Source organism: Lepisosteus oculatus, chromosome 7, assembly GCF_040954835.1.
Source record: "Lepisosteus oculatus isolate fLepOcu1 chromosome 7, fLepOcu1.hap2, whole genome shotgun sequence".
Taxonomy (NCBI): domain Eukaryota; kingdom Metazoa; phylum Chordata; class Actinopteri; order Semionotiformes; family Lepisosteidae; genus Lepisosteus; species Lepisosteus oculatus.
Window position 1 is genome coordinate 44,873,588 of NC_090702.1, and position 12,491 is coordinate 44,886,078.

At 35.7% G+C, this 12,491-nt stretch overlaps 1 protein-coding gene across 1 annotated transcript; it reads right to left on the bottom strand.

Moving 5' to 3' along the window:
- Nucleotides 1-4,936: 4,936 nt before the first annotated feature.
- On the bottom strand, nt 4,937-11,894 carry slc35b4 (solute carrier family 35 member B4). Its single transcript, XM_006633280.3, has 10 exons — nt 11,640-11,894; nt 10,925-11,038; nt 10,438-10,540; nt 9,978-10,027; nt 9,604-9,685; nt 9,170-9,230; nt 8,865-8,974; nt 8,451-8,526; nt 6,803-6,878; nt 4,937-5,819 (listed from the first exon to the last, which is right to left on the bottom strand). Exons 1-10 carry the CDS (start codon nt 11,714-11,716, stop codon nt 5,573-5,575), a joined length of 996 nt encoding a protein of 331 aa, XP_006633343.1. The 5' UTR covers nt 11,717-11,894; the 3' UTR covers nt 4,937-5,572.
- Nucleotides 11,895-12,491: the final 597 nt, after the last annotated feature.

Here is a 12,491-nt window from a genome sequence, read left to right on the forward strand (position 1 = left end):
TTAAATAACTATTTGCATATTTTTAATTTAAACCTTTGAACATTAAACATGTTCTGAGTTTACAGAGTAGAAGGTAGTTTGTCCTTAATCATTCAAGTGTGTACCAAAACACAGTACAGCTGAGGTGCTTTCTCTTTTAAATTTCAATTACATACAGTACCTCTCAAACGGTTTACAGATGATCAATGATAGTTTGCTAAATTTAGTATTTTCTTGTCTCAAATGCTGGAGTAAATGCAAATTAGGATAATTTTTTTAAAGAGCTGACTTGAGGAAGAATATCAATAATAAGCCAGGTTAAGTCTTTCATTAAATTTAATTTCTTTCCAATCCAGAAATGGCATTTTATTTTCTAGTGTAATTAATACCGTACTTACAAGATGGTAAAATAGTGTAATTAGAAACACTCGTCAGCAATTTGCCCCAGAACATATGCTCCTCCTCTCAACTCCTTCTATCCTCTCAGCAACCCTGGTGTGAATTCAGGTGATGGCACAGGCTCACAGGCACCTACAGGACAGAAGTCAGCTGCATCCAAAAGCTGGTCATCTCAGGCTCAGTACTGAATAAGCCCCGTTACACTAACTTCAGAAACACAAAATAATGAGTTTTACTGGTTTATGAAGTTTAAGTACTGTAGGTAGCACCAAAGGAACAGGTAAAGGTTTATTCCATGCTGAAAGCAAAAGAAAAGAGACATTTCGGCTGTGGAGCCTTCATGAGGTGTCAAAAGGTTGTGGTTGTGACAAGCTGGTTTACTGGTTTATGTAGAGTTGTTCAAATAGCACAAAAGTACAAAGAAAAAACAAAGCATTAATACTTTCTTGCACTATTAATCACCATATAATGCAAAGTATTTGGAGTTGTGGCCCAGCATTGCACCGAAGCAGTTGGGTTAACTCACTTAAGATTTTAGATGATGGTGCACCAACCTCTAGGAGAAACGTACTTTGAAGAATGACTAATTAATCTACTAACCATTTAGACAAGAGTACCACAGACATCATTGCTGGTCATTTTAATGTGATTTAGGGAATGTTTCCTGAGAAATTTCAATTATTCTGTTAATAATAATTAATGATTCCTTACAGCATCTCTAAAGAGAAAGATGAGAAGTTAGACTTATTTTTGCATTAAAAATTTATTTTTAAAGGTCACTAAATCTTGTACACATTCTGTGATTTCTGAGCTAATAATTAGAGGTTTTCCTTCTATTTCATGAATACATTTGTACATTAAGTTTAAAACAAGAAGAAAACCACAAATACAAACATACCAAACTGTATAAATTACACATTTAGTTTGAGACCATATGACAATTCACATTTCTCAAACATATGCAAGCTTTGTATCCCCTTGATACAGTGTGAGCTTTAATCAAGTAGCAGAACCAGCCTGCTTCCTGAGAGATCAGCCCTAAAATATAACTAAAAAGCCCTATGAAACAATGATCACATCATTTATGTTCAAATGCCAGAAATGTGTACTTGAATTAAAAAAAATACCTTAGCATACAGAACTAACCAAGTTCTAGACAGGGCTGTCCAATCCTGGTCCTGAGGACCAATGTATATGTAGTGTCTCTTTAAAGTAGCAGCACCCAACAGAGATGGAAGAGTTTGTTAAGTTAGTCCCCTTGAGGCAGTAATGGCCTGACCTAAGTTATTACGAGCTGGGTCAGAATGAAATCCTGGAGAACCACCAGCTCTCCTGGCTAAAGAATCCAGAACTAGGAATGGACAACCTTGTGGTAAATCGTTCTGTAGGTGCTTGGAATATTAGCTTTTTAAAAAAAAAATTTTTATAATCATTCACAATTACTGAAACTGTCAGTAAAATGTATTCCATGTAAATGCTCTTTGGAATTATATTAACACATAATTCACTATATTAATATAACATACTGTATATATTATGTAAAGTTTTTAATTTATAGGCGTTACAATTACAAAATAATGCTAAGACACAAAGATAAGCAGTGTCTACAATTCTAAACCTATAATTGTACTTATATATTTGATAACTGCACAACTATTAGCAATTGTATTTATATCTAGTATAAAATACATCCAAAATACACTCTAGCTCATCTCATGTTTGAGGGTTGCAAGGTCTAGGTATTAGGATAATGTAACTGTTTTCCAATACTCTCATCATCTATAATAGGTAGACTTCACATATAAAACACTAAGCAGGAATGAGAATTCTGCAAACATACATTAAACAATTCCCAAAATATATGATGGTAATTATTTAGGGGTAATTTCAACATTTACTAGAAATGTTTCTAGAATCTTTTATGATTCCTGGTGCCTTTTTTATTCCTCAAAACAAAAACTATTCTAGTGAATGTCTCCATAGAACATAGAGGTTTTCAAAACCCATGCACAAACCTCCCCAGTCCTTCACCCTTAACCTCACTAACGTTATGTGGGAGATACTAACAGAGCATTGTTATACTCCCGAGAAATGGACTAAATGGGCAGAAACACACAGGGAGACACCTTTGCTGTCTCACAAAATGCACAGAGCAAACCCAGCTGTGGCAATTTTATTTTTTCTACCAAGCTACAGTATATTTTTATATCAGCAATTATATTTTATATAATGTGATGAAAACAAGTATCAAGAAGTGTTTTTCTGCTATGCAAAGTTCTTTAGAACTCTAGATTATGTAAAAAAACATCTTGCCATAAATGAGTTAGACCACACAGTGAAATGGCAAAATGGTGCATTCTTTTCCCAAGTGCCCAACATTTTACTACATATACCAATTCCTTGTAATTCCGTAAGTCCCAACATAAAAGAATTCCCCCTAAAATGTGAATTTTTGAGAAACAAAGCAGCAGAATATAATGTATGAAAAAATTATGATGAAGTGTTTTCTTAAATATTGCTAGTTTTATGAAAACAGTCTAGGAAGCTTGGCTCATAAAAGTAGACAATTACAGATGTATCAGAAAATACATCATAAGAACTGAAATTCTACTAAAAACACAAAAAATCACATTTCTATTTTTAATTAAAATCTGTGTAGGTCTCTATAAAGGTTTTAAAAATGTAAACCACCCCACTCGAGTCCTTGGTTAATATGTGGCTTACTTTAAAAACATCCTGTAGTAGTTCATTTTTTCTTGTTTTTACAATTTTACCAATAGTTAATTAAATGGAAGGTAAGATGTCTTGATTACAATACATCTCCTAAGAATCCTTCAGTGCTTTACAAAAGTAAATTATTGCTTATAAAAAATAATGTTCTAAGAAATATGATCAAGGGTCAATTTCTAAATGTCTGTGTAAAGTATAAATAGCTCTAAAAGGGATTATAGTATACTGTATCTGCAATTTCAAGTACAACAGCTTGACTTTTTCACTTTGTAATTTAACTGTCCAAATTAAAAGTCATTAAAAGTTATAACTCAAGTGGCAGTAGAATGAACAAACTGCTTCCTTGAAATGCTGGCACTATCTGCATGAAAACAATGCAAATGTATGACTCTAATGTATTACAAATCTGTATGAGCTGTTGTAAAACATTTAAGTTAAAAACATGAAACCTGGTTACCCAGAAGAGGAGATGACCATACAGTTTAGTGATGTACTGCACTAGATGGCTAGATTTGCTGAGCACTAAATATGTCCCATCAGACACTTCTGGGTCCCAAAACACTACACATGTAGGAGAAGCACCACTTAAACCCCTACCGATATGCAGCACCCACCTTAGTGTTGCATAACCTGCCAATTTAACCCAACGGTCATACTACACACAGTAGATTAGGCAGAGAAGTTAGTTCTCAACAGCTGAATTAAGGGTGCAATTTAGGCAGGGCTACACTGTGCAAATATGTTGTGGAATTTAGTCAGGGCAGAATGTGTTGTACCACTTCCCTCTTTAGTATCCGTCCAGTGTCATGTCTCCTTGTTCTACACAACCATCATGTTCATCAATGGTTGTCTTATCTTTCAGGGAATCAGGGTAACTTACACAGCTTAGCATTTCCTTTAAAGTCATAGAGGACCACAGAAGACATAAGAAAGCAAATAATACTTGACAGTGAAGAGTTAAGGAACAACCTTGCTAGTTAACAGAATAAAATTCTTATACAACCTTGAGGACACTAACACCAAGAGAGGCAGTTAATAAACTTCACACATTCAGGAGGCGGGACCTTGTCAAAGTATGCAGTCGTACCTTACATCGACTACAGTGCAGAGATGTACAGGTGTAACCAATATCATGGGCCCTCTTTCGTCAGACCTCCCACAGAGTGGACAGTGACCTCCCTTATTTAGTTGAGGCTAGCCATTATGTGAATGCAGACTACTGCATGGCCAGTCAAATGCAACAGCCTCTGTTTTGAAAAGGGTTAGCTTCAGGTCTGAACTTCCTGACATACAGCACAAGCAGCTTGTCTGGCTGTTTGTATCTAGCAGCTTAATACCTGCACAACAGACAGTAAACCTTTAATCTTCTTCAGAACAAAAAAGAGGGGTAAAATACTTTCAGCTCCACTGACTTACATGGAGGACATCGTGATCCCTTGCTGATAGAGCTAGAATGCGCCTGGACACCCGGGGTGAACTGAGCACTGAGAAAGGGAGACCATCTGAAAGGGATGGAAGCCCAGTGCTGCAGGGTGAGAGCTACATTCCTCAGAACTCCACTGCGACTGTCGCTCACTGGTATGATATTATAACTAGCAGGAAAAAAGACAGCAGAACATAACAGCAGTCCACACACAAAACATGGAGAATGTGGGAAAGCAGAGACGAAAAGAGGGCTTAGGGTAATACAAAAAAAAACATGAAAAAGGGAAAAAAGATTCTGAAGGAAAGATTGCCTCTAGGAAATAAATTACTGCACTTACCATCCCCTACAGAAAAAAGGGGGGTGGGGGAGTTTAAAAACACCAAAGTAAATTCCAACAACATCCACACTTCCACGCTGAAAGCTTTACTTTTGCAAGCATAATACAGGAGAAGGGGAAGGATCGGATTATAGCTGAAAGCAAAACAAGATATGACCCCAGACTGGCCTCCATTGCTCCTGAGGGAAGCAGGAATGAGTGAGAGGCCAAGCACTTTGAAATGGCTGAACTGCCGTCTTGTCCACCTGGTGGTGCCATTCCTTACCCTTGCTGGTCATCAATAACTTGAAAGGAATTCTCTGTGCAGAAGCACTCCTAATACCAGATATAAGCTTAACAAGTTATCAGACATACCTGGTATCAATGGCATCTTTATCATTTACTTTTAGCTTCTGTAGAATAAAGAGAGGGGCAACCTAAACAATCCTTTCTATTTTGTACCAAATATTACAGTGCTCCTCTTGCAATCCTCAAATGAAGAAATCAGAATTAAAAACGTCACCTATTTGAAAAAACTTTACTTTTAACTATGTAAGTGTAAACATATCTAGGAAGGAAGGTATTGGTTGTGATTCCATTTTTCATCAAAAATTTCATGTCAACTTAAATTCAACTTAAAAATGTATATTTACTTAGCAGAAAAGTATTTTAAGTACACAGAACAACAGAAATGCTACAGTTGGGAGTAATTCCACAATATCTTATTCCTTTTTCACGTCTTTCTTTTCACCATGGAGAAGAGTCCTGACACTGTTCCACACTTCTGTGTACATCAGTGTCCCAATGAAGACTACTACAGTTCCAATCCAGTGCCAGGCTGTGAATGGATTTCTGAAATATATTATCGAGATGATGAGACTGATGAATTTACGGAGGGTAACAACCAGTGTGACTGTGAGAGAGGTGCACTCAGTCGTGAGAATAAATACACCTCGAATACAGATATATCTGGAAGGGAATGGTTAAGGAAATTCAGATGCCCTTCTTGTACTGTACATTGCCAGCACTCACAATTTGTAGGATAATTGTTCAATTCAAAGAATCAAATATTATTACATTTTTTCAAGTGTAGTAATTATTCAATAAACGTAGAAATATGGAAGTTACAAAACAAACTCTAAGTAAAAACTGCTTTTGGACAAAAAGTAAAAAAAAAAAAACAATTCAAAAGAAATGCCATCAGTGCCAGGTCCTTTATTCCCTTACATCTCCTGAACCACATTCTTTATTCTCTGCAGCACAAATGAAGAGACAGGAGAAGAGGTCAAATCAAATGTCTAAGCTGTGTAAAATGTAAAATAAAAAAATTAGAAATATGGAGTATGTGGAGTATACCGAAATAGGATTCTATAGTAAAGCTAAAATTGTTTGAAGAATTAACAGCTTTTGGTGCACACAGAGCTTATGTGACAAAGATATGGTATATTTAGATTTTCTGATGGATTTTCATTTAGTTCCTCATAAAAGTTAATTCTCGAGTAGAATTCCGTTTCAAATTGATTCATCAAAGACAGAGTACTGATAAGGAATGAATGTCCCCATTGGGGCAATGTAGTTAACGGTGTACCACAGGGATATGTATGAGAACAACTACACTTACTAATTTATATCGCTGATCTAGATTCTGGCACTGTTAATTAATTTCACTAATAGTAGTGAAATGTGTACTACCAAATACCAAAATAGGTTGATTCACAAGTCTATAGAAACAGCAAAAGAAATTAAAAATATTTAGATGCGTTTCAAGATTGGGCAAACAGCTACCGAATATACTACACATTGGGTAAACAAGGGCACTTGTAATGTTTCGGGTTGAAAAGCTATAGATATAGAATGGAAAATGGAACTTTATCACTCCTATGATGAAACTGTATAAAGTAAATACCTTTGAAAAATTCATTCCTAACGTTACCAAAAAGTATAAAGGATACTGTGTTACCACATTCATTAAAAGATATATCCACATTACAGGAGCTACTATTCCAATCACAGGGATTTCAACGGGAGCTGGGAAAAAGGAAAGAAAACAATTTGAACAATTTACACCACAAAGCACAAAGTTAAAATAATGGTCGAAATAATGTGTAAAGAATACAAAAGAACACAAAACTGGTTTCTATTAATTTAGAATGAAAAATGTAAAAACACCAAATGAAATATACATCAACCACCTGGGTCCACCTGGACCTCATTCTACAGTATGTGGTTATTTTGTTACGTGATGAAGACCAGACTCCTATTTATCAATCATCATGAAGTTCATTCTCCTTTCTCTGCTTCAGTTTGGAATTCAAGCAGCTATTTCTAATGAGAATAATAACACTTATCCTTAGACTTATATAGCACTTTTCTGGACACTCCACTCAAAGCACTTTACAGGTAATGGGGACTCCCCTCCACCACCACCAGTGTGCAGCCCCACCTGGATGATGTGCCAGTACGCTCACCACACACCAGCTATCAGTGGGGAGGTGAACAGAGTGATTAAGCCAATTTATAGATGGGGGATTATTAGGAGGCCAAGACTGAAAAGGGCCAAAGGAGACATTATCCAGAATATGGGGTAATAACCCTATTTTTTTAGAGAAATGTCCTGGGATTTTTAATGACCATTGAGAATCAGAACCTCAGTCTCATCCAAAGGATAGCACCTTTTTTACAGTATAATGTCCCAGACACTATACTGGGGCATTAGGACCCACACAGACCGCAGGGGGAGCACCCTGCTGGCCCCTCTAACACCTCCTCCAGCAGCAACCTCAGTTTTTCCCTGGAGGTCATCTCATCCAGGTACTGACCAGGCTCACACCTGCTGAGCACAGTGGGTTGCCAGTTGCCAGTTGCAGGACTACATCATGAATCATATACAGTATCTAGAATGTTCTTTCCTTATTCCAGGACTTGCAATTTAAATTCAAACTTCCAGGGTCCTCTTTTTTTTTTAAACTTATATCTCCAATACGGTACACACGCTGCCTATTGGGTCCCCCCCGAGGAGGTAAGGCTGTTTACACACCATACGCACAATCTCCTAGATTTGGGGTACAAAACAAAGTGAGAAGCTTCCTCTTCATCTGCTTTTGTGTTAGTGTCTTCATAACCTTAGCAGCTGTTACAACTAGAGCAAGAGATTTAAATGTTGCAGATGAAGAACCTTCCTATGACAGGATTTGGAAAAGTATAAATTCAAGCTTCCTACATTCCCTTCCCTGACACAGACCACAGAGGGGTTACATGGTGCTTATTCGTTCTGGGGTGGGATTGTATTTTTTACATTTTTTTGTAAATACATAATTTAAAAAAAGGGTCACAAAAAATAATTAAGTCCTCCAATTTACTATTAATATCGATTTAATGCCTGAAATCAGCATTGCATCCAGGGACCAGAATGCATGAACTCATTCATGCATGAAAAACATTTTTTGGGAAAAACTTTGCGGTATTTTCTTGACACAAAAAAACATCTGTCAATTCAAGTCAATTTGTAGAATTTCCCATCTGATGAATTTAGACGGACGAGCCCCAGGAATAAACCTGTTTAATTCCCGCAACAGTATTAGATGCTGCAATTTGACCTACCGCTTTGGCTGAACAGCACAGCATGGTTGTAGATATTAGCTCCCAGCAGGAGAAAACCAGGCAGAGGAAGGCAGTGCTGTGAATGTAAAAAAACAAATTGCCATACAGAAATAAGGCATTGCTGCTGCCACAGAAAATTACGTTACCTCCACTAATTAAGTTAAAACTTCACATAAAATCAAAGACTCCAAAGTCCTCAATTTCTACCTCAATTTTTTTTTGTGTACAATTCAGTGAGCTTCTAATTGCTTAATCATAAAATAATAGATGAAAAAAAATCTGAAAAGGCAATTAAAAGGATTCAAGAGTCAGGTGTAACTATAATACATGAAATCAAATTATTTGCTTATACTTTTTGCTAATGGCAAACATTTTGTGATGTAATACAGCTTAAACTGTTTATCCAATGCTTACATTGTAAAACAGCGCTTCTTTGGAGTGCTTGCCATACTGCTTATAAAGAGTCTCCTGAAAGATGCCCATTCGAGCAGACATGAGAAGTGCAAAAGTCAGCATCGCAATACCTGCGGAATGACAGAAAGAGATACACAAGTAGTTTCATGCATTTAAAATGAGTCTTTTTTTTTCCCCTTTAGGTACGCGGAACGGTGTAGGGTTAAAGGGCCAGGGCACTGCATGCCCTTGAGATGATTACAAACCGCATTTTAATTTTTACTCTACATACAATTACAAAATGGAGACAAAGTGTTCCGCCATACCGAAAAGCCAATGCAGAAAGGCATAGAAACCCTCCTCTTCACTGGAGTTTGGGTGTGAAGCCTGCAGAACAAAATGAAAAAAAAGAATCAAATTGAGAACAGATACTATTCGTGCTGCAAATCTTATTTATACATATCTGAAAATAATTATCACTCAATATTAAAATAAAATGGTAGCTAAATTTGAAGCGGTCAGTGATTTTTTTAAGGGATTTGAAAACAGACTTTTCACACATAGTCTTTTAACATTTAGAAAAGAAAATTCTAAATAAGAGCTTATCTTGTTATAAACAAGAGAACGCTATTCAGCCCATCTAGTTTGCTTGATTGATAATAGATACTGGATCTAGGGATCTACAGTAGCTTTCGATAGAAGCAAGGTTTGACAGTGCAGTAATATTAAGAAAACTGGGATTTTCTCAATTATTTCTTACCACTTGCTTGGCTGACATGAGAGTGCAAATAAAAATCCCCAGTGAGACAAGAGATATAGAGATGTATTTAGTAACTGAGTACCTGTAAAGATAAAACATTTATTTCAATACATAACTGGAGATTTAAGATATTACGAAATATAATGGATCTTGTATATCATCACAGTTGAACAATGTCACACTACACAATAATAACATAAATATATTTACTCAACATGACTGAACTCCTGCTTCCTTGGTTAAAGTGAGGTATAAATGCAAATATAAACACAGAATGTGTCACTTTTTAAAACAATTTAAGTGATCAAAAATGTTTAAACTTAAACTAATCCATGTTTAATTCAATTAGAAAAATGCAAAAAATGCAAGCATACCTTTTCTTCAATATAATAATACCTAGGATCATATTTGCGATTAGGGATCCCTGTGAAAAGTACATACAGTATCAATATTAATTAAAATATTGAAAAATGAAAACAGTAAGTCTGTTTAAAACAGTCTGTCGACACCAATCCGTGATACATCATTGTATGTTGTAGCAAATGAAGCTGTCTGATATGTAAGGATGAAGTCTTCACAAAGTTGGTTAAATAGTTTGTGTAACTAATACCTTCAGAACAAAATGAGAAATCCAGCTTGTTACTTTTCAGGTATACAGTAAGACAGAACTAGCACTGACAAAAATCTCGCATGACCCAGGCTTCCATATCCAAATGTACTGATGTTTCTTCGTCTCAAGAAATACGAGGATCAAGTGCACATTGTTGGTGTTCTCTAATCCTTGGAATTTTGAGCAAACAACAAAAATAAAATAAAACATAAGACAGTACTTACAGATCTGAATATCATGTGCAGTGGCATTGCGATGTTGAAGTTAAGTGCATAGTTATTGATCACACTTACAGTGAAGAACATGGTCACCATTATTATATAGTTTCTAGAAAAATGAAGGACACATAGTTTAATACTTATACAGTATTTCTGCTGCAATCATTCAGATAACGGTCTTAGAGACACATCTATTTCAGTTATTAATTAATCTCTTATACAGTTGAATTAGGCATGTTTTGATGTAACAATATTACATCAATCCCAATATTAATACACTGTTTAAATTGTACTTTCAAGGAAAGCTGCACTGGAAAAAGACATTTTTGTGTTACTCTTGTAATTCAGAATAGTGAACTGTTTCTGTACTGTATTTGTGAAACATTCCTAAAGCACATAATTATAGTATAAACACTCAGTTGTCAAGAGGGTCTATATATATACAAATTAAAACATTTCGTTTTTAGATTTTTTTAGTACCAAGTTATCATACCTAATTGGGATAGCTGGTTTCTTCCTTCCAAAATTATTTTCGAAGATAAAACCTTCTAAAGCAATGAATGCAAATTGTGCAAATGTCACAATGTTTCCACATCCTGGAAAATCCCTAAAATGAAACATATGAAAGAACTGAATATTCAGGAAAATGGCATATAATATCAATGTTTACACAAAAGCAAATATAAATACGCTCTATATTCAGACTGTAAATGACAGTGGGAAGGTTATTCATTAGTAACAACTAGAAACAGCTCATGCTTCCTAAACGACATACTGTACTCTTTATGTCCTTGTCTTTTCTTTATTATTTCCCTAAGCACTAATATAAGTTATACAGAGGTATAAAAATGAACTGTTCATTCGAACTGTTACTCTAGTAGGGTCGTGTATTTTGAAATCCCTACACTACCAAAATCATGAAACCAAGAAATACGATACCACACAGTTATCAAGACACGAAAGCATTTAACAAGTCTTACATTTGTATTCGTTTTACTATTTTGTTTTATTAATAACACTCAGGTATGGGCATGGATCACAAAAACCACGTTCTAATATGACTTAAGTGAAAAGGACAACAACATGAAGCACGAACAGACCTTTCGTTTTGCAGATAAAAAAATAGATTATATATGGACAGTCTGACAAGACGAGAATTCAAGAAAGGAATGGAAGTTGTACTGAGTGCATCAGTATTAGGTACCAACCTTACTAAAAGTTCCAAAAACACCACATTGCTGCAACAACCGATAAAAACTAAAGCAATAGCAAATACCGTATTCATCGTGTAGAAAACAACAGGAAATGCTAATTTAAAGAGTATATAAGGAAATCAACGAAAAGCTACGACTATTTTCATACATTTACAGTATATTAGTTAAACCCAAACAGCAACAATGAACAACACTGAATAACCAATTCGTTGTTCGTGCAAGACACGTCCACCGGCTAAAAACCACACTCTTCCGGGGTCAGCGCAAAGAGCACTGGGGATTGTATGTTTTTGGACCATTTCAGAAACGATGCCCGTAAAATATAAACTACAAATCCTAGCAACGTCAGTAAGCACCCTCTTTGTTCGAAATATGACTCCGCCTGCTAGTGAGCACTCAGGGAAGTGTAGTCTTTTTCAAACATCGTGCAAATTACTTTACACAGGGTAGCAAATATGCAGTGCTGTTCATTGGCTGAGTGGAGAAATAAAGAGATTTCTGTTGTAGCAACTAGGTTCTCTAGATAACAAGCATAGAAAAATAAGCCTGGGGCTACGTTCATGATCTCCAAGACAGGTAAAATGGTTTTAAATTAAAAGACGCCTACTTCTTTGTCAGTAGGTTTCTGTTGACCTTGACTAAACTATGGATTACTAGAAACTTCATATTGTCAACTGTAAATCCGATGAATGCCAAAAAGCATTTGCCCTAAGGGAAAAACACAGAATAAACAGAGATCAGTACAGTACAGTATCACTTAATGTGTTATTTATCCTTTTTATTTTACAGCGCACGTTAACCCAAGAAAGCAATATTTACATGATCACAGTATTTTAATGAGCAAAT

Coding starts and splice junctions, on each gene's coding strand:
- slc35b4 (XM_006633280.3), bottom strand. CDS start 11,716: ATGAATACGGTATTTGCTATTGCTTTAGTTTTTATCGGTTGTTGCAGC. Junction 10,541..10,924: donor AAACCAGCTATCCCAATTAG/GTATGATAACTT, acceptor TCATTTTTCTAG/AAACTATATAATAATGGTGA. Junction 10,028..10,437: donor TGCACATGATATTCAGATCT/GTAAGTACTGTC, acceptor TACTTTTCACAG/GGATCCCTAATCGCAAATAT.